The sequence below is a fragment of the Pleurodeles waltl genome, chromosome 3_1 (assembly GCF_031143425.1).
Source record: "Pleurodeles waltl isolate 20211129_DDA chromosome 3_1, aPleWal1.hap1.20221129, whole genome shotgun sequence".
Taxonomy (NCBI): Eukaryota; Metazoa; Chordata; class Amphibia; order Caudata; family Salamandridae; genus Pleurodeles; species Pleurodeles waltl.
The window spans coordinates 798,432,607-798,460,091 of record NC_090440.1 but is presented as its reverse complement, the minus strand read 5'-3'; the positions used below and the strand labels follow the sequence as shown (position 1 = coordinate 798,460,091).

The 27,485-nt window shown below is 44.5% G+C and overlaps 1 protein-coding gene across 2 annotated transcripts in view; it reads right to left on the bottom strand.

Moving 5' to 3' along the window:
* TRIM66 (tripartite motif containing 66) overlaps positions 1 to 27,485 on the bottom strand; it is a 549,453-nt gene that overhangs the window by 232,582 nt on the left and 289,386 nt on the right. For both annotated transcript variants that reach the window (XM_069223667.1, XM_069223666.1), the window contains exons 9-10: positions 21,506 to 22,401; positions 14,835 to 15,002 (exon numbers count right to left, since the gene is read on the bottom strand). In XM_069223667.1, coding sequence (XP_069079768.1) covers positions 14,835 to 15,002; positions 21,506 to 22,401 — 1,064 coding nt within the window. The remainder of the gene's footprint in view (positions 1 to 14,834; positions 15,003 to 21,505; positions 22,402 to 27,485) is intronic.

The following is a 27,485-nucleotide window of genomic DNA, read 5'->3' as shown; positions in this document are numbered from 1 at the left end:
TTTAGCACTGGTTAGAAGTGGTAAAGTGCACAACCAACAGAAGTAAAAATCCAGCAAAAATGGGAGGCAAGTAGACAAAAGTATCCCGGGAAGACCACATTGAGGCTGACATGTCTAACAAGAATTCCCTGACCTATTCCCAAAACTGGTCCTGGTCAGCCCTTCCCATTCACCTGGATCTGGCTCCAAACTTTCTAGGCAGACAAAGGCAAGGGCAGGGCTGGTATCTGGCTCCCCTGAGTGTGCTAGGGGCAAGGCCATTTGAAATGTAATCGGGGCAAGGTACCCTGTCCCTTTTCACCGGTAGGGACATTTTAATAACATGGGAAACATGTATACTGGGCTTATATCGCAGAAGCAAAAACTATAGAGTCACATCCATATTTATAGACCTTGGCCTCTTACTAGCTAAAAGACCCATTGCCCGCAGGTGGAAGTCACCTGATCCACCAACACTAACATCTTGAATGCAATAACTGACGGTGTGGGCACAGGCTGACAGTGTAGCCCTGCATAGAGAAGATAAGAAAATGAGTTACTTACCTGTAGCAACAGTTCTTCAGTATTGGTATCTTTCAAAGATTCACATGCTTGAATCATTCCCCATATTCGAAGTGGGAGTCCAACGGTATCATGAAATAGCAGTATAGAGAATCTTTACATAGAAAACAATGCTAAAGTGCATTCACTTTCACAACTTATTTACAACATTAGAAAAGGCCCGAAGTCCAGCGAATCAGGCATCAGCACCCTTTAGAACCCCCACCACAGAAGCTCCAGTCTCTCAGATTTTCCAGCACAAGTGAGATAAATAACAAGAAGAAGGAGAGCCTCTAAGGGGAGGGGAGTGGGTTGCATGTGAATCTAAGAAAGATACCAATATAATAATAATAATAATAATAATGATAATAATACACATTTGTAATGTATCAACATAGACATACAGGCCCTCATTATGACCCTGGCGGTCTTCTGACCGCCAGGGCCACAGTGGTTGTTTCACCGCCAACAGGCTGGTGGTGAAGACCGCCACATTATGAGAGTGGCGGGTTGTTCTCTGCCAACCCGCTACATCCCCACTCATACCATCAGGGCGGTTGAACCCGCAGGGCCGGAGATGAGCATCTCCGACCCGGCGGTCCACAGAAGACCGCCGGCGGTATTTTGAGCTGGCTTTCCACCAAGGTTTCCGCAGCGATAGCACCACCACAAAAGCCCTGGCAGAAAGGCTACTGGTGACAGGGAATTTCTTCCCTGTCACTGGTACACGACTCCCCACCCCAGCAAGCACAATACCCTCAACCACTCCCCTCCACCCACCACGTACAGCGCCCCTCTTCCAGATACATTGCCACCCTCCCCCCACCAGGTAATGCACCCCCCTCCCCGCATACATGCACACACATACGGACACCCACACGCACCCCACATACACTCAATCACCAACACTGACATACAAGCATTCACTCACATGCATCCATACACACATTCACTTCAGCACTCATACATGCATTTACTTCAACATTCATACACGCATAACCACACGCAGACAAACACCCACTCACACACGCATACACACACGCAGACAACCAAGTACTCATACACACACACACACAACTCCCATGACCCTCCCACTCCCCTCCCCTGTCGGATGCCGGACTTACCTTATACGGCAAGGAGGTCGTCCACCAGGGAACCGGAACAGGTGATTCCACCACTGGCAGGCTGTGTTACAGGTCAAAATACGACTGGTAGTGTCCTTTTGGTGGGACGGGGCCAGTGGTGGAACCACTGAGGCTCTTGCCCACTAGCACGACTACTGCTGGATTTCCACCCAAAAAGTGGTGGAAATCCAGCAGTACTCGTAATATGGTGGTCTTTTGGTGCCCGTGGCTTTGGCGGTCTTTAAAAAACACAGCCAAAGTCAAAATGAGCACCATAATGTGTAATTAAATATTTGATATTGAGTAAATTAGCACTGAAGACAACAGAGGCTCACCTTATTGAAATAGATGTCGTAACACGGCCTGCCTGACTGCTGCATCACTGCGGTGTGCCGAATCCAGGCAATAGTGCTGAGTGAAAGCATGAACACGCTTCGACGTTGCAGAGTGACAGATCTTTTCCAAAGGAACACCTGCGAACAAGGCGTCCGATGAGGTACCAACTCTGGTGGAGTGCACCTTTGGCTTGGAAGAAAGCAGTTTGTCTGCACTGGAGTGGCAAAATTGTATAGTCGCAGAGATCCACCTTGCAATGGTTGCTTTAGTGTCCGGTATACCTTGTTGATACTGTCCAAATGGAACAAAGAGTTGCTCGGTTTTATGAAACTGTTTGGTACAATGCAAGTAGAACTTAAGGCATCTTTTTATGTCCAGTGTATGCAGACATTGCTCTGCCGGCGTGGCTGGATTTGAGAAAAAAGTTTGTAAAACAATAGGTTCATTAAGGTGAAATTGCAAAGACAACTTGAGAATAAATGTTTGAATAGTCCTTAGAATAACACCCTGATCTGTGATCGGGAGAAAGGGCTCTTGGGTTGTAACACCTGAATCTCACTCACCCTTCTAGCGGATGTCAATGCTAACAGTGTAGCCATTTTCCAGGTAAAAGATGTTAGATCTGTCTTGTGAATTAGTTGAAATGGTGTTTTGGTGAGTTGAGAAAGAACAACGTTAAGATGCCATTCCGGCAAAGGAGCTCTGACTGGAGGGAAAACTTGGAAAAGTCCTAACATTAATTGCTTGACTATCCTTTTGGAACATAGCGACATGTGACAAACGTCTATATCTGTATATTGCTGCAGAGTGTACTTTTACAGAAGCATGCACCAAACCTGAACGAGCCAGTGAAAGAAGATAAGGTAAGATTTGCTCTGGTGATGCTTCCAGCAGGTGCATATTGGATTGTTGACACCACAAACAGAATCTTTTCCGTTTCAATCTGTAGGATTTGTTAGTTGATTCTGCCCTTGCACTTGCAAGGATAGTTTTGCATTCTTGGGGAATATTCACATCCTAGAATTCATGGAATTCAAGAGCCATGCACATAATTGGAGAGAGCATGGATCTGGGTGTAGAACTTGGCCCTGGTTCATTGTCAGCAGGGTTAGTTTGGTCTGAAGACGAACCAACTTGGACTCCGACAGCAGGAGGAGCTCCATGAGCCAGTATTGCCTGGACCACTTGGGAGCTATCAGGATCAAGCGGCATGTCTCCACCTTCATCTGTTGAGCATGTCTGCCAAGCTATTGTTTGCTCCTGCTACATGCTCCGCCTTCAGAGTGATATTGTGTGTTGTCAGCCAATGCCATACATCCTGGGTTTCTGGGAGAGAGCAATATCACAAAATAAAATGATGGACGGACTGTTGACACTTTTCAAACACTCACCCCCAGTCACAGATCTGGGTTTAATCCATCGTTATTTTGCTCACCCTAAGTGGGACGGATATGCCCAGACGTGGGTACTATTCTCAAAGTGACACTGGATTCAAGCTAGACTGGCTGATGAGGGATGATACCCTGAAACCAGTCCCAGGATGCTTGTTTCCAGTCCAGGGAGGACCTGACCTGGCAGTTCGGTCTGGACTGTTCCCATGGGAAGCAGGGTCAAGACTTATTTGCATATGGCTGGGTCCAAACTAGGGTGGCATGGTGGGCAAGAAAACAATGGATTAAACCCAGATCTGTGACTGGGGGTGAATGTTTCACGGGTCAACATTCAGTCCATCATCTGTTCTTTATGCTTTTCCTGGGAAAGAGCCAGTGACCTTGTTTATGTAGTGCATTCTGGTCGTATTGTCCGTACGTACAGCACTGAAGATCCTCGTATGCAAGGTAAGAAGGCCTGGAGAGCAAGAAAGATTGCCTTGAGATTCAGGTTTTTTTAATGCATGGACCTTTGAGAGGTAGACCATTTTCCTATGATTTGCAGATCTTGAAAATGATCGCTCCAACCTTCCATGGAGGCATCTGTTGTTATGGTGAAGTCTGGTATTAACAACAAAAACATGTGGCCCTTGGAGATGTGAGGAGAATGAGACCACTACTCCAAATCTTGAACAATTCCAGGAGTTATATGGATGAAGTTGTCAAAAGATCCTTCAGACTGGATCCATTAGTGTTGTAGCTTCTCTTGCAAAGATCTCATCTTCAGGCTTGCTTTGGGGACACAATTTATCTCAGAGCACATTATCCCTGGCAATGACTTGTACAGACGCACTCAACTGACTTTTTTCTGGAAATCATAAGAGCCAGCTGAGTCAATTTTTGCTGCCTTTCTAGGGAAAGAAACACTTTGTTCTGTAGGGTGTCTAGGATGGAGCCTAGAAATGGTATATTTTGTAGTGGAACTGTAGACGACTTTTGAAAGTTTAGTGTAAGTCCCAATTTGTCAAACAGTGTAATGCAGCCCTTTGTCAACTTGGATGCTTGCATAGGTGTTGTGCTTTTAGTAGCCAGTCATCCAGGTAGGGAAATACCTGGTGACTGTTTCCTGAGGATGGCTGCTACTGGGGCCAGGCATTGGTAAAAATGTGGGGTGTTGATTTGAGGCCGAATGGAAGGACCTTGAACTGGGAACGGATGCCAGCTACGATAAAGCAAAGGTATTTGTGATGTTTGGGGTGTATGAGAATTTGGAAATATGGATCCTGCAAGTCGAGAGTTGTCAGATAATCCCCATGGTTCAGGAGACGCAGGATGTCTGTTAGGGTGACCATGCAGAATGATTGCTTTCAGAGAAATTTGTTGAGTTTTCCAGAATGGCTCTCCACTCTCCTGATTTCTTTCTTACAATGAAAAAATGAGTAGAAACCTGTGCCCTTCTGGTTAAATGGCACTTTCTTGATCGCTCCCTTGGCAAGCATTATGAGGGCTTCTATCCACAATAAGTAAGTGAAGATGGAGGGGGCACACCTTCACCTTTTGGTGGCATGTCTGGTGGTCTCTATATAAGCACTAGGGCATGACCGTAGGAGACCAGATCTAGTACCCACTTGTCTGTAGTTATTCCCCACCATTGGTAAAGATGGTTTGAGATGTTTGCACCCAAAGGATGCGGTAAAGTGATGGTAGCTGTCACCCGGTTGAGATCATTGTTTACGGGCAACGCACCTGAACTGGGTGGGTTGTTTACATCACGCTGCCTGCTTTGTGCAAGCTGCTGATGGTGGCAGATGGTACAGTTGCTATTGACAAGCAGGTCTTTACTGGGATTGAAAGAGCTGGAATCGATGGCAAATTTGGTAATCTTCTTTATAGGAGGTAGAAAAACCTCTGCTGCGTGCTCCTCAAAAGGGAAATTTATGGAACTGCAATGTGCCCAATGATTTTGCAGTGTCTGTATCAGTTTTGATGACAAGTAGGGCGTTATCAATGTGTTTTCCTAAATAGTGTCTCTCCTTCATATGCCATGTCGAGGATTTTTGATTGTACTTCTGGTCTAACGTATGTAGATTTTAGCCAGCCTTGCCTCTGTAAGACAGCTGCTCCTGCCAATTGTCGTAAGCCTGTGGAGGGGATATCCATCGAACAGTCCATCATTTCAGAAGATTTTTCGTGTTTCCAACTTCTTGTCTTCAAGCACTAAATCCATCAGGGTGCCAATATCATACAACATCTACTTACTGTAATGGCCTAAGATGGCTAATGAATTGGCTGCATGAATTGTAATAGCAGACATACTGGAAAAGTGATTACGGATGTTATCCAGGAGCCTGCGGTCTCTGTCAGGTGGAGAAGAAATGGGGGTGGAAGGACTCTCTGAGCGGTGCTGCACTACTTGCAAAACCACCAACTCTGGCTTGGGATGTCTTGTAAGGCAGGCAGGAGAATCCTTAGGGGCCCTATACTTTTTGTCGAGGCGTGGAATCACTGCTGCCACAGTTGCTGGAGTTTGCATCAGCTTGAGACCTTCTTCCCAAAAGTGATCAATTATTAGGATAGCCCGAATAGACTTCTGCGCCTGATCTTTGAAGTTGTAAAGGAAGCACTCTGTGGCTGCTTCCCCTAAACAGGCAAGCCAAACCTTGCTGTAGTTCCATTGCATTGAATTGTGAAAGTCCCTGACGTCCTCTGAGGAATGCGGTGCCGGAGGCGACAGAGTGGGAATGAGGCAGTCATCCCATTCATCATGAGGAGGATGGGTATCCTGTATCTCACCCTCTTCCCTGTCATCTCTTGAAGGCGCTATGATAGAAGAGGCCGGCATCAATCTTGGCGTTGTTGGTGGGGCATAGACTGTGGTGTCACAAGGACCATTGGCAGAGGAGGTGGAGGTGGTGGCGGATTCTGTGAGGGTTCTCAAAATCATCTACAGTAGTCCTGCAGCATAGCCTCTAGATCTTGTATCAATGAAAGAGGTACTTCACCCTGTGTATGTGGATGTTTTGGATAGTCATGACAGGGTGGCTATCGGTGTGTGGGTTGTGGAGTATAATAATGTCCATAATAGGAGTCCTCACCTGCCCCATTGTCATCTTCCTGATATTTAAAATGTAGCCCAGATGAGCTGTGGGTGGGGCAAAATGGGCTTTCCTCTTCAGAATCCTCCAGATCAAGTAAAGAGCTAGGAGGATATGGCAAAACCTTGTTGGGGGAGGTGACATGAGGTTTCAAGAAAGTCTATGTAACGTTTACCACCGCCGATGGTGTTGTCAACGACGTTGTCGACGAGGGAATATAGGGATGTGTCAATGTTATGGTCATCATCGACGGTGGTGGTATCAACGACAATGGTCTCATTGACAGACAGTGGTGCCGTCAACGATGGTCTTGTCAATGGCAGTGGTGACAACGATGGTCTCATCAACGGTGATGGAGCGTAGCTTTTATAATCAAAATTAACATGAAATGTTTATGAACTAATGCATAATAATGCCGCATAGAAAATATATTAAAGTGTTTTACTAAACGCGAGTCTGAAATGTGCCCACGGGGAGTGGCCATCAATATATACGGGGACTAATAAAATTGACTAAAAATTAGTCATTAATGCATGAATGTATGATTTTGTATTAGTATTAAGAGCCATGTATTAAGGTTTTGCTAATTAATTCACTAGGCCTTAGCTAGCTGCCCGGTTTCATATTAAATATGTTTTTCTAACGTGCAGTGTGCTGACTTGCTGAAGGACATGTAATCGTATTTTTCCAGAAGATGAGTGTAACTGTAGTAGATCCGTTCTCATGAAATTCGACTTGCTCAAGGAAACATTCTTGCTGAAAGCAACAGTGTAGACTTGTTACAGGTTCAAGGTCGCCTAAACCAGTATAGACAATGGACCTACTGACTGGGGATGCGAGAGGACCACGAGAAGATGAAATCATACCCGACATTCTACCCGTTGAAGACGCCAATCACCAGAAACAATAAACTACGTGAGAACTGTTATGAGGTGACAATTTTGATGGTACCACTGGAAACCTATTGGATGGAGATAGTGGGGTGCCAACCCTACCCAATTAGAAATTACGGGACTGTACAACAGAAAAGGGATAAAAACCTTTGACATGAGGAGCCATTAGGAGATGCCATTGCGAACTTTTGTTATGACCCAGACACTTTGTCACTCTGCCTAGAGACTTTGTTGTTTGGTTCTTCAAACCATCCTCACCCTTATCTTGCCCGTTCTATACTTCTACTCCTTATGAGGGAAGTGTTCCTACTTAACCCGTCTTGCTGAACCTTGCTGTGCTGCCTGGCAGTTGGCGAATCAACTTATATCCTGAGGACGAAGACTGACTCTGTATGCTGACCCATTACGGAGGGTAACTATATGATGCTGAAATTGTAATTGTCTGTCTGCCTTTCCTTTCTAGGTACCAACTGCTTCTTTTGACAGAGACCATAGATAGATGTTTTCTAAATTCGGGTTGCTAAATTGTTTTGTATGAAGCCCAACATGCCAATGCTAATTCGAGGTTAGTTAGGGGGTTCACTAAACGGACGCAAATAGACAAATGACTGAATCAATTCTTTGTTGAATAATGCGCTAATGATACTCTGCTAAAGTTAACCTATGTTGACGTCGTGTTATGTTCTAATGTTTGTGATTTTTGCCTTGATTAAATCTTATTCGAGTTGCCATATTATGACAATGCTGATGTGTTTCATGGTTTTGAGACTAATAAATTTACTAGTAGAATTGTAATCAATAGGGAATAAACATCATAAAATCGTACTAAACTGGTGTGGTTATTCATGACTGAAAGGTCATGGTGGTTTCCGAGTCTTATTAATGTTATTGATTAATCTAATTGATTTGTTATGGTGACTATTGATGACGTTATTTACTTATAGATTGACATGTTGATCAGTTATGTCGTCTTAAGGTGTCTTCAATCAGGGTCAAAAGATTAATCGTCCGAAAACAAGTCCACGCCGATGGTCTCTCTAACAATGGCCTCGTCGACAACGGTGTCCGATTCTTTATTGACAAAGAGATCTTTGTCGACGGGATAGGATTGTCGATGGTGGTAGTTGTCATGGTTGTTGATGACAAAGTTCTCTTCGGTTAGACAGTTGTTACCGGCGCTGTTGTGGTCATCGGCAACTGTGTCACTGACAGCGAAGATCTTGTCAATAGTATCTTTACATGGATTTTTTTAGCTCGTCAATGGGTCAGATGAAGTATGCGAACAGCTGGAAGACTTCATAGATGGAGTAGTAGGCTCAGAGGAAACAGTTTTTGAGGATAATTTTGCCACTTCCTCCTTTTTATTACTGTCTGTCAGAGACCCATGATGTGAAGTCTCAGAGGTCCCCTGGCATTGGGACATTGCCCTTTTGCGAGACTTAGCTGAGATGTCGCTCTCCTCACCTGAAGATGTATCTTTCCGTGACTTGACCTTTAGAAGCCACTGTCTTTTAGTGTCTTTGAAGGAAAGGTACGACATACTTTGCAATCCTTTGCCTTGTCCTGAGGACAAAGGCAATATAGGCAGTCTTTATGTGGGTTATACAATTGTAGTCTCTTTTTCCCCACAAGATTTGCAGGATCTGAAGAGCACTTTTCTTGAAGTGTCAGAAACCTTGACGCTTTTATGAGCTGACTTGGCTTTCGAGCTGGACTGTTCCCATGGGGAGCAGACTGAAGACTGATTTGCATATGGCTGGGTCCAAACAGTGGTAGCGTGGTGAGTTAAAAACAATGGATTAAACCCAGATCTGCGACTGGGGCGAATGTTTGAATTGTTCAGCATCCACCTATCATCTGTTCTTTTAACTTTCTAAAAGTGGCTTTTCAAGATTATAATCTAAAATACAACTTTACCATTAAGGATGGTTTTAAATAGTAAGTCATTTAAGTGTAAACAGCATAACCCTATCTGCTACCAATCTGAAGTTAGCACTTATTAAATATAATAAGATAATCTAATGTTAGCACATTAGAGAGATAGGCCCTCATTCCGACCCTGGCGGTCATAGACCGCCAGGGCCGCGGGTGATGGAAGCACCGCCAACAGGCTGGCGGTGCTTCCTTGCCCATTCTGACCACGGCGGTAAAGCCGCGGTCAGAAAACCGGGTCCGGCGGTTTCCCGCCGGATTTCCCCCGGCTGGGCGAATCCGCATGGCTGCGCTGCAAGCAGCGCCACCATGGGGATTCTGACCCCCTTCCCGCCAGCCTGTTTCTGGCGGTTTTTACCGCCAGGAACAGGATGGCGGGAACGGGTGTCCTGGGGCCCCCTAACAGGGCCCCAGCCTGCTTTTCACTGTCTGCCTAGCAGACAGTGAAAAGCGCGACGGGTGCAACTGCACCCGTCGCACACCTGCAACACCGCCGGCTCCATTCGGAGCCGGCTTCTGTGTTGCAGGCCCCTTTCCCGCCGGCCCAGCGGGAAAGTTGGAATGGCCCCAGCGGTCTTTTGACCGCGGGGCGGCCGAATGGCGGTTCCCTCCAGGCGGGCGGCGGGGTCAGAATGACCCCCATAGTCTTTACAACAGTAAAAAACAACTTTATTCGTTTTTCAGTACACGGACAAGTAAAACCTAACCACATATGTCCTAGTTTTTAAATATTATATATCCTGCCCTGTTGGAGTTTAAGGCATACCTTCCGGGTGACACATACGTTTTGAAAAGGAAGGTTTAGGCGTGATGTACAAGTTACTTACCTTCGGTAACAAAATATCTGGTAGAGACATATTCTAGTTGCAGATTCCTTACCTTAGAATTTTCCCTAGGCGTCAGCCTGGATCTGGAGATTTTTCTTTGAGCAATACCCTTGCACATCGGTAGGTGCCATTGGTCGACTCCGCAGGCATTGTTGTCGCTGTGATGACATCGGGAGTAGTACATAGACACCGCCCTCGCGCAGTGACGTCAGTTTCTTTTAACAACTTTCCACGCCAGAGCGCATAGCTGCTAAGAACACTGAGATTGGTGCGCCAGAGCTGAGGACCTGAAAGAGGGAATCCCTGTCCCTAGAAATCAGTTCGCAAGTGGGGAGGATGGGTGGGCGGTAATGAATCTGCAATTAGAATATGTCTCTACTAGATATTTCGTTACCGAAGGTAAGTAACTTGTACATGTGATAGAGACTTCTAGTTGCAGATTCCTTACCTTAGAATAGATACCCAAGCAATGCCATCCTCGGTGGTGGGCTGCGAACCAAGATCACACTAGAAAGTCCTGCAGGACCGAATGACCAAAGTAGCCATCTCGACGGACCTGACTATCCAGGCAGTAATGCTTAGCAAACGTGTGCAGGGATGCCCACGTAGCTGCCAGACAGATATCCAGGACAGGATCTCTGCATGCTAACGCAGTGGAAAGCAGCAGTTGCTCTGGTAGAATGAGCACGCAAGCCTTAAGGAGGTTGCTTTTTAGCTGAAGTGTCGCACATTTCGATGCAAAAAAGCACCCATCGAGAGATGGTACGCTTTTGCACGCGTTCTCTGCAGAGGCGAACAGATCTAACCAAGGCTCTCCCCACTCCAGATGGAGATGCCATTCGTGATCGACTGTGCGTAAGCGGCTGAGTTCGTCTGCTCTGACGTTGAGAGAGCCCGCTGCAGAGCCCGCATATGCCATCTGGCATGTGTTACTTGCAGGGTACAGGAGGCAATGAGGCCCAGCAGCCTCAGAGTCAGTCTCACCGAAACCCAAGACGAGGCTGAAAGATCAGAATCATAGCCTGAATGTCTTGGACTCGCTTTTCAGGAGGATAAGCCCGAAACTGCACTGTGTCCAGAACAGCTCCGATGAAAGGGAGCGTCTGAGAGGGAGTCAGGTGTGACTTTGACACGTTTATAGTGAACCCCAGCTCGTGCAAGAGGTTCGCCGTAGTCTGAAGGTGGGAGACAACTGTCTGGGGTGAAGACGCCTTCAACAGCCAGTCGTCTAGGTAGGGGAACACTGAGACCCCCAACCTGCGCAGATGAACTGCAACCACTGCCATAACTTTCGTGAACACCCGAGGGGCGCTGGTAAGGCCGAAAGGGAGCACGGTAAACTGAAAGTGCTCGGGACCTACCATGAATCGTAGGTAACGTCTGTGGGCAGGCAGGATGGGGATGTGGAAATAAGCGTCCTGCAAATCCAAAGCTACCATCCAGTCTCCTCGGACCAAGGCAGACAGAACCTGAGCCAGGGTAAGCATTTTGAATTTCTCCTTCTTGAGGAAGTAGCTCAGGTCCCAAAGATTTAGGATAGGACGTAAGCCTTTGTCCTTCTTTGGTATCAGAAAGTAGCTGGAATAACAACCACGACCTACTTCTGGCACAGAGACCCTTTCTATAGCTCCTTTGGCCAAGAGAGCCGCAACTTCCTGGCGGAGAAGCACCAAATGATTCTTCGGAAGATGATGGAAGGATGGTGCCATGTGTGGTGGTGCAGATTCGAAAGGGTGGAAGTAGCCCTTCCGAATGATCTGCAAAACCCACCTGTCCGTGGTGATATGGTGATGGCAGATCCTGCCAGCAACTGGGTGGGAGTGAGGGGACGGACTAGGAGGGTTTGGAGGCTGCAGCGGGGGTAGAGGCAGACTGGACAGACCTCTGGTTCCCTGTCCCATGGCCACGTGGGATTCCGCGTCCACGGCCACACATAGTCTGTCCAGCTTGCATGGCACGGTGGCTGGGTAGAGGAAGCGACAGGGCACCCCTTCCGTGTCCACGAAAGGGATGAAAAGTCGACTGTGGTGGCCGTTTGGCAGAGAAAAGACCAGGGGACCGAGCTGTAGCCCGGGAATCCTTGAATCTCTCCGAGGTTGAGTCCGCTTTGTCTCCGAAGAGACGAGTGCCATCAAAGGGTATGTCCATGAGTGACTGCTGGACATGCCCCGAGAGGCCCGAAGTGCGTAACCAGGTGTGGTGACGTAAGGCCACTGTCGTCGCAACCGATCTGCCCAGAGAGGCAGTCGTATCCAGCCCACAACTGGTAGTGAACTTTGCAGCATCTCTCATGATAGCACGGGCCTCCTCCGGCATCTGCGGCAGGACTTGTGCAACCGTATCCCACAGTGAGTGGAAATAACGGCCCAAAAGACATGCGGTGTTCACAGACCGCAGTGCGAGGCTGGAGGAAGAAAAAAAATTCTTACCAAATTGTTCCAGCCTTTTGGATTCCCTATCAGGGGGTGTGGAAGGGAATGCACCAGAAGAAGAGGAAGCCTGGATTACAAGACTCTCAGGCGTAGGATGTTGGGACAGGAACTTTGGGTCGTTCGGCGTGGGCCGATGGCGGTGAGCGATAGTCCTGTTCACAGGAGCCTGTGTTGGGTTTGGACCATCTTCCCAAAAGGACATCAGTGAGGGCCTGAAGCACCTCCATCAGGAGATTAGACCTGACTTCCACAGCAGGTAGCTCAAGGCCAAGGACCTCAGCCACCCTACTAACCACCATACTATAAGTAGCTCCCTCTGCCGTAGCCACGGTAGGAGGAGACAGCATGCCAGCATCAGGAGAAGTATCCAGACCACTGGCTTTGCCCAAGTTCTGTGCCCAGTCCATAGCAGGGTCATCCTGGTATTCATAAGGGTCCAGGGACCCCTCTAACTCCTCCCCATATTCGTACCCATAGGAAAATGGGTCTGAATCTGACCTCGGGTGAATAGGGCACACCGAAGCCGATGGCGGCATCGGCCGACGCCGCTCCGACTCCGAGTCGTCGGGGATAAGAATTGCGTTGACGTCGATAGTGGGCACTACCGACGTCGGGAGCGTCGATAATTGACCCGGCGCTGGTGAAGGTCTCGAAGGTGCGACCGGCGTCGGTGCATATCCGCGCACAGATCCGGAGGTGACCTCGGTGTCCGGGGCCGAAGCCGTCGGCACGGAACTCGAAGGCCCCTCAGCCGAACCCCTTGGCCCCCAAGGCTCTGTATCGGGGTCGGCCCGCCCAAAAATAAGGCGCATGGCCTCGTAAAACTGCTTAAGTTGGGCGGGGGTCGCTCCAGCTCTGGGAAACTCAGGGTCGCGTGGAGTCGACCCAGACGCATGCTCCGAGGACGGAAGCTTAGTGCGTGGACGCTCATCCTGCGTCGCGACGGCTGAGCGAAGGGGTGAAGTCGGAGAGTCATGGGACTTCTTTGACTTCTTCTTCTTCTTACCTTGACCCGAAGACTTCAAAGAAGACGAGTGGTGATGACTCCGCAACCGATCTCGAGACCTTCCTCTCAAGCGAAACCGGGACCTACGCGGAGTCGAGTGCCAGGCCGCCATTAGCTTTAGGGACCACTCGATCAAAGACTTTGGGTGCATGACCCGACACTCGGAGCACGACTGGTCGCGCTCGAAGCACCACAGACAAACGCGATGAGGATCCGTCACCGGCATCGTCCGATGGCAGTCCTTACAAGGCATGAACCCGGTCTTCGGGGACATCTCGAAGCACCAAAGTCGTACCAAAAACTTTGACAAAACGATCGAATTCGGCCCAAAAATAGCCAAGGGTAGCTCTCTCCGGATCAGCGCGTGGTGCAGGAAGAAAAGAACTGATGTCACTGCGCGAGGGGGCATCTATGTCCTACTCCTGATGTCATCACAACGCCTACGACGCCTGCGGAGTTGACCGATGCCACCTACCGACGTGCAAGGGTATTGCTCGAAGAATAATCTCCGGATCCAGTCTGACGCCTGGGGAAAATTCTAAGGTAAGGAATCTGCAACTAGAAGTCTCTATCAGATAGAAGGTTTATTTTGTAGGTGGAAGTTGCAGTTTAAATTTTCACTACAAGCTGCGGTGGCAGGTCTGGGCCATATTTTGCAGTGCTACTTTTCGGGGTGGTACAATGAGTGCTGCTGTCCATAAGTAGCATGTAATTCAGCGGCCCTGTGTACAGTTAGTATCATTTACTAGGGGATTACAAGTAAGTTACATGTGCCAATTAGGTGTATGCCAATTTTACCATGTTTTAAGGGGAAGAACTGAAGCACTTTAGCACTGGTTAGCTGCAAGTGCACAAATCATAATGCTAATAAAACAAGTTCAGCAAAAAGCAGGGAGTGAAGGCAAAAAGTCTGGGGTGATACCACACTAAGGATGTCAGGTCTAATATGCATCTATTACCAAGGGACAAAGAAGTATTACTGTGATTCCTTTTGAACTTTATCACTTTCCTACATCCCCTAAGAGGGCTTTTGTGTCAGTGAATGTATGGGAAGCAGAATAAGGAGGAAGGGTTGTCATATCTGCAAAATTAGGAGAGAGATTCATGAGAGGACAGCCTGCTTGATCTGTGTTTTCTCTCATAATCAGGCCACACAAGTTTTTTTAAGCAGACAGGTATGGGAAACCCTCGCAGAGGCATGATCTTGTCATCCTTAAAAAAGGGAGCATTTTAAGTATGAAGGTACTATTTATAAAGGCAAAATGTGCACAGATCCTACCTTTCCCACTTGATTGGGAGAGAGCAAAGGAACGTCTCTGTCCAAGGATTCGAGAACAGTTGTTTCTTCACCAAAAGTTTGGGAAAGTGAAAGGGAAGAGATCACACTGCTGGTCTCAGGAAGTATGGTAGTTGTTTGGCCTTCAGCCATAGCAGAGTCTTCAAAAACCTAGAGAGAACAGAAAATTATAAATTAGTAGCCATGAAACATGAGTTAGATAACTCAACTGTGAAAACCTAGAGTTTTCTTAGACAACTGCAGAGCTAGACCTTGTATCAGTAGTCACTAGTGATAGTGCCTCTAGCCATGTATGTTTCAGAGCTAAGGAGATGGGCCTGTGGCTGAGGCTCTACAGCCATGTATGGTTCAGAACCAAGGAGACAGGTTCCCTTATGGGCCCCTGCACCATGTATGGTTCCATACTAAGGAGATGGGCTTCTTTATGGGTCCCTGCAACAGTATATGATTCAGAAATAAGATGGTCCCCTGTATTTTGCTATTAAGAATAATGTGTTGTCTCTACTCACGTCCAGTGTAACTCCTACAGAGTAAAACACAAGTTCTTTGCTGGTAGCTCCACTATTTAGGGTACTTTTGTGATTGAGGCTGGGAATGTTATGTTAGTGTATGTGTACACACCCCCCCAACCTGAAAATTCTTCTCAATATATTCCAGAAAGAGTGTTATCATTCCACATTAAGTCACTGATAGTGACTGCAATTCAGGTTTTTACTAATTTGAATGATGATAAAGGTATTATAAAGAGAAAGAAGGAAAGTAGCAAATGTTAACGGAATATCAGAGACTGATTTAGAGTGGAGTTATTCTTTTTCACTTGTACATAATGGGCTTGATTCACAAAAATACACCTAAAAATACAGGAGCATATTTACTCCCTCGCCTGAAGGCATATTTACATTTATTTTTCCACCAGCATTGTTGGTAGTACACCTGGCAAGCCTTACCAGGCACAGGTTTCCATAGTACTACTGGGAATGTCAGGTGATATGTCTCACAGGGTCATATTCTTCCTACGTGGAACTCATGTTTCATTGTTTTCCATACCTGTCTTACCTGAAACGGTAGCAATAATCTAAATGCACATTAGCAGGGAGTGCAGTATGTTTCAATGGTGTGACAGCAGGGCTAGTAAAGAGTCCAGTTCATGTGTGGATGAGTAAACATCTGGCTGATAATTATTCTAACATATCAGACAAAGGAGAGTCACGAACACTTAACATAGGTCTGTAAACTGTGGGCTGGATGGTTGGATATATGTATCTTGCCAGTGGGAGAAGCAGAACGAGTCAAAAAAGCACAGGGCAATGATACTGTAAGTCTAGGCAATAGTGACGGGGGACCTGAGATATCAGAGGAGACCAAGAACATTTCTTGCTGGTAGTGAGAATTTGTTTGTTGCAGAATGAGAGAGGAATATGAAGAGAAGGCAGAGATATGCCATAAATCATCCTTCTCCTTGTTTGAGAGTGTGTCACCCCTCCACCACAGGATCCATGATACATGAACCTAATTCTAAAAAAGTATGTTGTCCGTTTACCATACACAAAGTATGCTCTATGTCGTTTGTCTTGTGTTGTGCTTTACGCTACTCAGGCATCACTGAATGTGACTACCCCTTGTAATATTAAGTGCATTTATCACAAGTGATTTTCACGTTTGGGAAGTTTTATGTAAATCAAATGAGCTTAAGTCCGGTGCATATACCTAAGCAAACGTAAAGACTTCGAGGAGTAGGGAAGGTTAACTACCTTGTTTGTATCTTTATAGGCAACTACCAAGTCACAAAAATGAACAGGTACAGTATGACTTATTACTAGCATGTAAAGGGGTGTGTATTAGAGCATTTCTTCTCCTAGGAGTGGCACCAGGGAGGCACTCTTGGTCCTGATCAAACACCTAGGGGTAGGCTTGAAACATGTTGTATTAGAAAGGCAGGTACATTAAATACCCTTCCTTTCCACTCACCCTGTTTTTAACCATACCACCACAGGGGCAAGAAGTAAAACAATGTTTTTTCTGAAGGGCAGGTATTTTTAAAACTTTTTCCACTAATGTAAGACCCCCCACTCCTATCCTTTGCCAGCATATTGTAACATTTGAGAAGTGCTCCCAGGTAATTCATAGGTTGCAGCCCACCCCCGTTCGGTAGCGGAATGGGATGGACCGATTGATGAAGCATGCCATCAAGGGGTAACCCTGGTGGTGAGGGTTTTCTACAAGAAACTAAAGGTTTCCAAGGTTGATTAGAGGGTTAACTTTTTAGTTAATGGCTGGGCTTCTTTTTTTCTATATACCTCTGTTTCTCTACATTTACCCCTTTTACTCAATCATCATCTCCTATTTCTTTCTCTCTGTCTCCAACAGAAACAAATATCTCTCTCTGGACCTTCCCTTCATTTCAACTCATCCTTCCACCACAACTATTGCTTTCAACCTTTTTCTTTATAGATTTCTCTATCTCATCATCTCTTCCTCTCACAACTCTCTACCTCTGTATAAACCCCACCTCTCTTTCTGTATTTCATGTATGCTTCTCAGCTTCCTATTTTCGCTCTACATCATATTCCTCTTTCTACCCTTCACCTGTCTCTCTACCTTCCTCTCTTTCCCACTGCTCTCTTTACTTGACTCTGCATCTTAACCTCTTTGCATTTTGTTTTCTCTCTATCTTTCATCTGCATTATTCCTCAAGTCTCTCTGTCGAACTCTACCTCTTGCTATATTTACCTCACTTTAATTCACAGTTTTCTGCATTACCTCTGTCTTTATCTCTACTATTGGAGTTCCGTACTGCTCTCCCTCTCTCTACATTGCTATCTGTAGCTCTCTCTATCACACTTTACAACCTTCCTCTTTCGTCCTAAGTATATGTTTTCTTCTGGCTACCTTATTTTTCTCTATTTACTTTACTTCTCTCCCTACCTCACATATCTTTCAACATCATCTCTACACCTTTCTCCATTTAAATCATGTCTCATCATACAGTTCTCTTTATTTTACTATTCTTCTCCTGTATCCCGTCACAACCTAGTTCTCTTACTCCTCTAGGATCACACACATATATAGGGAAAATGAAGGACAAGTGAGCGGAAGAGAAATTATGAGAAAATTATTAGAGTTTTACCAATAGAATTGTGATTATCCTCAGAGTGATGCTTTGATTTTCACTTCTGCAACAAGAACAGCAACAGGGAAGAGTGGCACATTTGTGATTACAAATACTCATCAACTAAACCTAGAATTTCAATAGCTATGTCCATATTCCTTATTTTAATATTATGCACTAGTCCTCTAAACATGTAACAAGTTACCATTGAAAAGGTTTTTCCTACAATCAGAGTAACAGGCTGGTTGGACACTGAATTCTACAAAAGTGCTGTTGTTGCAAGTAAAACAAACTAAATGCAAAAAATGGCTTTATCAATGCTTGTTCAAGCTTTCTTTTGGTTCTCTTTGACTGACGGACACCAAGGAGCTTATTTTTGCTGTTTTTGTATGTTCTCGTTTCTGGAGGTTAGGCATATAATTCACATTGTTAGGCATCACAGGGGCTTGAATGAGGCAAAAAGGGGTAATAGATTTAAAGTGGTTCCCAAATTATATATTGCCGGGGGGGCCACAAATCCTTAAGATGCCTCTGAGGATGGGAGGAACACTCCATCAGTTGCCATCCTCCCTTCCACCAGTAGACTCCAGCTACAAATCAAATAATTCTAGAGCTGGGGATTGGGAGGAGAGTTTGTTTCTAGTCCCTCTTCTTCCCGCTTTCACTTCCTTACTCAGTTTCACTCAGCCCTTTCATATTTCCTCAAGAAGCACAATGAGATGAAGGAGTTGTGTGCCAGGAAGGACCCGGACACTGTTTGGATGTTCTTTTCCCCTATGAAAAAACCCAAACATTGTTTGAATCCTTTCTGGGGCATAGCAGTGAGCAAGACACAGTTTGCAGGTTGTTTAGTCTTTGTCCAATTCCTTTCTGGGATACAGCAAGGTGTGAGACACTCTTTGCATGTTGTTTAGTCCAACAGAAATCTAAATGCTGTTTGGCTCTTTTCTAAGGCACAGACACACCATTCTGCGCTCCAGCAAGGAGTCAGAGGTAGACTTCATTTTTCTTTGACTTAACAAAAATTAAAATATTACCTGGTTCCTTTCTGGGGTAAAAATGTGTGGCCCCACAAGAAACTAAAACTCATAAGAGTGGGTGGTTTTCTATAAATATTCCTGGTAACCCTCCAGTAAGGAGATCTAAGTAACATAGATATGGCTCAATCCTTTGCAGGAATCTGTTTCTATGTAAGGAAGAGAACTAGTATGTTTTGGAAAAAATGCTAAAAATCAGACAAATGTCATGTTCAGCGCATTCTCCTGGCCAGTCAATCAGAGCAAGGAACGTTTGGAATCCAACAATAGAAATCGTAGATGTGTAGACGATGACATTATATAGCTGGGGTATGTTTCCACAGATCCTAGGCATGATACCAATGATTAAAAGACAGGTACTCTAAACCAACATTTAATTTTAATTTGCTTTCAAAATTTCCCAAAATGCACTGTCCCCAATCATCGTCTACTGGCATCCCAAACTTCTAGAAAAACTATGGATGTGTAATACATCCTTTCTCAGATGACCAGAGGAACACGGATGCTGGTCAAGGCAGGGCAGGGATGAATTTCCTGCAGGAGGGAATTACAATATTTTGCAATAAAATTGCTAAAATTATCTAAAACATCATGCTCATTCCGTTCTCCTGGCCCGAAATGAACAGTACATCATAAACACTGATACTGTCATAATTTAGTGATCTGGGGTAATAGTCCATAATGGATTGTACACACTACATTTCGTAAGAAAAAACACATATATTTGGAATTGCCAGACTGTAGCCATTTTCTTGGATAGTGTTCCATGATTTAGATTTGTTAATCTGAGAAACGCAACAAAACAATTAGCCCATTTACTAAAAATTAGAATATAATCACATTTTGCAGTATATCTTCAGGCTACAATGAGATATTGATGGACAGTTTGTACCAATACATAGCCCTGAATGTGCCAAAAAACTCAGAGGCTATTCACATACAGAATTTTCTAGTATGTTTTGTAGAACTTCAGTAGTCCTATGAAAGTCCTATCTACAAAATGCTATTCATTAACCTACGTGCAGAGGTCTGCATCTCTGCCTAGTCTGTATTTTATGTGCCATGATCTTCGCCCAACTGAGTGACAAGGAGATTAGCTGGAAATTGGGGAATATTTATGACAAAATGTGAAGGGTTTATGGAGGACTAAAAAGGGGTTGAAAGAGGGGATAAGGGAGGGCTAAGGAGAGTTTTATTGAAGGACATGCACCCACCTACAAGAGTAAGACCACTGCTATTGTTAAATTGCACTTCAGAAGTTACTACAGCCAAAAAGGGCTAAATAAAATGATACATTTACTCCAGCTCAGACCTGGAGTAAGCCCAGTACCATCCATGGATTAAACAAAATATATATAATTATTTTAATGTTAAAAAAGTAAATATTGTTATAAATAAATATTAGTTTAAAATATTTTAGTTAGATTTATTTTCAAGAATAATAACTTGTTTAATTTTTTTTTAATGAATTCTATATGTAATGTTTAGTAAGTTTTAATAGCTAAAAAATATAAACATTTTAGATTAGGTGGGTTTCATTTTTTAGAAAATCTATTAAAACTAATGTTAATTTATTTCACATACTTAGCTTTATTAAAAAATATAATTTAACAATTAGATAATAGTGCAGTAAAATTTTGTTAAATTATTCTACATTTAAAATAAAGATATACAATTATTTACCATTCACATACATGAATCGTATTTTTTTAAACTTGAATACGCTTTTATTACTTTCCCTTTGCTATACCGTAAGAGATCTCCACTCTGTGGAACATAAAATATAGTTGTAAAATCATCTTAGAAGAAAATTTTAGTCGTTTTTCACGTTTTTACTGACTCCACACCCTATTTCGGGGGTTGGAGCATATAAATCTACCTTTTTGAGTAACGTTGCACTTGGTGAATGGCCAAAAGTAGTATAGTTACTCAAAATTGGATGAGTAATTTTACAAGTGTAGATTTACTCATGTGGAAAGTTACTTTTGTCAACAGACCGCATAGTTGTATGGCTATACAAAGGTACCAGAAACCTAAAACTGATTTTTAGGAAAAAGTTCTAGTACAGACGTGCGCAAACACCAAACCAGTCGAAAGGATTAAATACATTAAATTAAAAGCTGCACAAAGAAATTTACAGGATGCTACAAGTGTTTGATTCGTGATATTTTTGCAAAACCACTACGCATACTTCCTGTAGTGCATTTCCCGAGCCAGGATGGCTACAAAAAAAATCTAATTGTAAAAGGTCCACATTTTCACCACTGTTCTGTGCAAGAAATGTCCTATTTTACAAATATTTTCTCTGCTGTTCTAAAGAGAACACTCTGATGGAAATGGACGCTAAAAACCCAGATCTATCAAAGCAACACAGGGACTGATGGCAGTGAATTAGGTCCTTGTAGTCTTTGGTTAACCACTCAGCAGTGTGAAAAATACTCTCTCACAAATGAAGATATATGCTGTTTAACCACTATAAATGACATGCATCTGTTGTGAATACGTACTTGTTGTGCCTCTTCGTGGCTTTGAGGCTGAACCGGGGCAGGCTGCCTCACGATGTAGTTTATCTGCCCTACAATAGTCTGTTGGACATGTTGTGGTTGTTTGGATGGGTTCATCTGCAAGCTCTGAGGCTGGCTCTGCAAGAGAAGCTCCAGTCCTTTTTGCATTTGTTCCAATTCAAACTGCTGGTGAATTATGTCCAGACTCTGCTGCATGACTTGCTCATGGCTGCTCTCATTTTGAACTGAAGTCTGCGGTTGTTGTTGCGGCTGTTGATGCTGATCATGGTGTTGCTGCAGCTGCAAATGATTGACATTGAGTTTCTGGAGATGGCCGAGCTCCATCTGCACTGTGGGAGCTTCCAAAGATGACTGTGCATGCATTAGTTGTGAGTGGCCTGTCTGTGTGTGCTGAATGTCTTGTGGTGGAACAATACACACTGGATACGTGTTCTGCTGCATCTGTTGCCTGTGCATCTGCTGCTTACCTATCCAAATTGACGAACGATCATGCTCAGGTGGTGACTGGCGTGCTGTCCAAGGCTGAATCATTCTTAAAGGGTGAGGCATGCACCTCTGTGATTTCACACCCTGCTGCATGTTGTACTGCATTGACAGATGCTGCTGAAGTGCCGGTGTCTGTCTGTAATTTTGATGGTGGTTTATACCAGGGTGCATAAGTGGACTCTTTTTCATTTGAGGTGTGTTGCTGGTATGACAGTGGGAACAACAAACTGGAGTAGGACACTGAAGTGGGGGTTGATATTTTGACTCTATTGGTGATGTAGTTGGTGGCGGTGGATGGTACCCTCGATAATAGGATGCCTGTATCTCTTGCATATTTCCGTAACTAGAAACGTCTGTTTGAGGAACCTGGCCGTTGTCTGTCACGATGCAACCTGCAAGTGCAATAGCGTTAATACTTTTAGAATATACGCAACAAGTAACAATTTATTTTCGTCATATATGACATGCATAATGTAAACTCCTTTTTCCAAACGCACCTATATAAAAATACCCATCTTTGAAGCTACCTTAATTCTGTTTAATCCTTTAGTTCTTCGCCATATTATTTTATTGTAACAATTAGGAAAATTTGTTACAATGGGGAAATCAATGTGCGTTGTCTGACAACAAATAGTTTGCAAAATCGTATTCATTATTTACAAAAAACAGCATCATAAAATCTATCACTTATTACATGGTTTCTCCTGAAACGTTTCTGGGTCAAAAACAGTATTGACAAAGCCAACAAAATTGACTGACATAGAAAACGCATACCTGCCAGCATGCAGACAGCAAAATACCTACGGGCACCCTTGAACACCCAGACTAACAATACAGCCAATCACGTAAGCAGACCAGCACACACACACAGACACTGGTGCCCTGAGGGAGAGGACAGACCAGCGAGCATCACAGTTCGATACTCCAGAAGACAGTGACATTTGCAAAGGTCCCAATGTGAACTACTATTTATTGTGTTTGGTCCTGCTACTTTTTCTGCAGGGAATTTAAAATCGCTCAGTTTTTTCAACTGCAACTTTTCAATTAATATTTTGTCGACTGGTGTCTAACAAAAAAAAAACTGCTTTAATATGCACCTGTCTGCAACAGACTGTCATTTTTAGTTTGCACTTTATGTGAGCTGCCTATTTTTTTACTTCGTTGTATTTCCAACCTGTGAGGTCTGCCTCGCATATCCTTTTTTGAGGCAGGCTTGTATCTCTCCCTCTACACTCATTTGCTTCGCTGCAAGACCTCTTTTGAACTAGATGAGTATTTCTAGGCCTATGAACTACACCCATGATCAAGTGCATTCACTTACCTTTCACATTTAACTTTCTCCTACCAAGGCATCCAGTACGGGAGGTAAAAGGTATAGAGGTTTAGGGCGACTTCTTTGTGGCTACTTCCTTGTTTGGGTACAAGGGCCAGGAAGGACCTAGGACTATGACAAGAATCTGTACCCTGTTTAATTTCCTAACATCTGTCTTGGTCCCACACATCCTCTATGTCATCTTGTTGTTTTACCTAAATGTATTCCTTCTAAGGAATCTTATGATGCACATTCTCTTCAGCTTCTTTAATTCCACCCACACCATGTGAATGGACTAGCTCCATTCGTGCAAACAATGAATAACGTGACTGAAAATATGCCCCGCCATAGGAGTTGCTCCATGCCACTCTTTTGTAGACTCCTTACAGCATTCACTAGTAGCTTAACTCTTTTTTCAGGGGGTTACATTTCTCTTTCTCCTTGATGCCCTGCATATAATATTGCCTTCACGGGATTGGAAGTCTTCTTTGGTGGACTGATCCTCGGCCCACCTACCCAGGCTGGTCTGTAAAAAGTGTGTTGAAAACTGACTGCCAGAGCTGTCCTACATCCAGACCTCCATCATTACTGATGAGATTGATCACTATCCTAAACCAGATCTCCCTTGTACATTACCCACCACTACTTTTGCGGGGGGGGGGAGGCATTGGTGAGGGAGGGGAGCAGTATCAGTGCCACCAACAGGTTGCCCCATTGTCACTTCTGGGTGGACTCCATACTCCATTGCTGGATAAATGCCACATATATCACATTTTTGGGGGGTAAACAGTGGCCTTAAAGGGTTGTCACTCTGTCACTTCAAGCTGAAAGCCACATGGCCCTCATTTGTGGGTTTAATGGTGCCACCGATGGTCTGGATCATTTGATGCTTCTGGAGGAGCTCCACATACCAACGGGTATGTAGATGCATGTGATTCGCAGCTTTTGAATTACCAATGTTTTTCAGCTCAACAGAACTGTAGCAATTTTGTAGACTGATATCATAAAGTAGACATCTATGTATGTTTGCATTAATGTGAAAGCACTCATACACGCATATGCATGCAGGCATGGCCAATGTATATGTGTGTGAGACAAATGAGTGGTATGCAGTATGATAAATTCTAATGGAATGCGCGCTACACAGTATCCTGTGTTGTAAGCATCTAACAGAGTAGAGTGCCACCCATCCACAGAGCACTTCAGTACCTTGTCAGGATAGTAAGTTCTATATAAATAAATACCTCTACAATTAAATACAGTTCAGAAGTGCACGGACCTATAGGCACCTATGCGTTACGATCACCTGACAGGTAGTTTCATATACACAGACCGGGACAAATGGTATGTTAAGTTGGCTTCATGTAGAGTGGGTTGAGATGCTCTGATGACCTTCTCAAAGTTTAGATTTGAAAAGTGAGTTGAAAGAAGGGAACAAGAGAGGCAATGAGAACAGAGCCTGATGTACTGACTTATTTTCCTCAAAAGGGAGTTGTAGTCAGTAGCTGATCTTGGGCATCTCATAAGGATGCAGGTGAGCAAAGTAGGCTGAAGGAGAGTGAACGAGAGGATGAAAGAGGTTAGGAAGTAAACCAAGGAGGGGGGAGTGGACGGTGTGGACGGTGTGAAGCATCAAGGCCTGAGGAAAAGTTAATGGTAGACTGAGGAATGGTAGACCGCGTGGTCATGCCATTGAAAGCCAGATACCAATGTCTACAAGCCAAGTCTCAGAGGCTGCACTCACATAGACAACAAACATGCAGGCCCACATACAGTCTCAAATCAAACAGATATGGTCATGCAGTGTACTAAGCACACATAGGGAAAAGCGGAAGAACGGACAGAAGTAAGATAAGGATGCAGGTTCCAAGGCTACCTAATATTTTTTCTGTGGATGAAATCAAATTTGAGGTAGCTTAAAGATTGGTGTCAATACCAAATCAATCACTCAATCATTGGCATCTCCTTTTACATGCGATTGTGGCCGAATGGCTCAGCGAACTGAATGGTTGGCACTGAAACATGTTATGGTCTTTCCTTTCGCAATTACTTACTGAAATATTAAGGGGCATATTTACATGAAACTGGCATAACGTGGTGCTGCGCTAAAATTGGCAGCGCCAGTCTGCATCAGTTCTGAAATGCAGGGTTGCGCCGTATTTGGAAAAATACAGCGCACCCCTGTGTTTCCCCTGGCGCTAAATTTAACTGCCAATGCTGGCATCCTTGCACCATAGTGCAAGGGTGTCTGTGTTGAAGGGAATGATTGTTTTTGTGCAGGTGTCCCTTCCTGCAAATAAACAATCTACAAGGGTGATTTGGCACTTCTATGTGTGCTGCAAAATGCAGCACACATAGAAGTAGCAAATCATCATTATTGAGTGATTGTTTATGTGCAAGAAGGTACACCTAATGGCCTAATGGCAGAATGCAGCACAAATTGAAAAAGCAAAAATGAGGAGAACTAAGCGTATTTCTCTTCGTTGCCCCATGCTAACGCCACCCCTGGGATGGTGTTAGTTTTTGGTGCTGCCTCAGATTTACGATTCCTTGTAAATCTGGGGCAGCGTCAAAAGCAATGGGTGTTGCGGTGGAACGGCCACAGTAACACCCTTTGAACGTCCCTCTGTTGCAGAAAACTGTGTGCTTAGTGCCACCTTGTAAATATGGCGCAGTGAACAGCTCCACCGGTGCGTTGCTAAAAGTGATGCTCCTGTGGTGCTGGGGGCATGTAAGTATGCCCCTCTTAATTTCAAAATTCCTTGCTTTCTGCATCTCTTTACTTTACTTGGTGACATTTGCTTGCAAGCAGTTAATCACCAATTTCACGATGAGGCGCTGTTCTAAAAGAGCAGCTGCCAGAGTGGTGTTCACCCCTATGAAGTCGAACTATCAATTTTGGAAGACACACAAATAAACAAGGTCACCACTCCTTCATGTAATTACGTTTTAAGGTTTTAGGACCTGGTTTTGATGTTGGCGGAGAGAGTAGTCTCTGTAGGCCTTCATGTCCACCAGGCCGAGACCACTCGGCCCGCCAAAATGATAGATGACCGCTAAGCTGGTGGTCATTTATAAAGCATTGTCAGGAACCAGTGTCATGGAGGTTTCAGTCAACGCATTTATCCTGTTTGGTGCAGTGTTCCAACAGCAGGACAGAGCCCTGTACCAAACAGTTTACTTTTTTTTTTTTTTCAAAAGAAAATCTGGAAACAGGATTTTCTTTTTGAAAATAAAAAAATAAAATGCCCTCTTGCCATGGGAGTTCACTCCCATGGCAAGAGGCGCATTTAGCAATTTACACTGGCACTTATTGCCAGTTTTCCTGTTGGTGACAGGCTGTAAAAACGGACTGGTAATTCTGTCCATCTAAATTATGTGTGTGGAATGACAAGGTCAGCATCCGAAGGCCCTTACTTCGTAGAGATGTTGGAAGAGATCAATCATGGCAGAGACGGAGTAGTCCCCACTGTGATTAATCCTAAACTATGCACCCATATAAATTTGTCTGGCGGACTGCATTCTTGGCAGCAAGGATACTCCGTCACCATTGCGATGGAGCATCCTTACTACCAAGAATCAAATCTGCCCCTTAGACTGCAAACCCCTACCTTTACTGTTTTCAAGATAGATCTCTCATTCTTCATACAATTTCTCAGGACAACAAAAAGGTGTTTATCTATACAAAAAGAATGTTTACAATGTATTTAACCCTTTAACATATCCATGTTCTGCATTATACATCTCATTGAAATTAGGTAGAGCCTATTACCCATATCAGCATTAACTAAACATACAACCTTTAGTACAACTGCAACAAATAGTATAGTGGACGTATGACTTTCACCACGTGATGACTGTCATGCAACATATCAAAGGATTCAACACCTTCACTGGAAATCCTCTAGACCAGTGGTTCCCAACCTGTGGTCCGGGGACCCCTGGGGGTCCGCGAAGCATCCTCAGGGGGTCCGCGACTGCTTAGAAAATTAAATAATATTAATAGATTAGGCCCCCAGCTTTCGGTACTAACTTAATGGGGCGGTCCCCGAATTCCAATAACGATTCAGTGGGGGTCCCCAGGTTCCAGTAATGGTAAAGTGGGGGTCCACAGAAGTCAAAAGGTTGGGAACCACTGCTCTAGACCAATTCACAAACTGAACG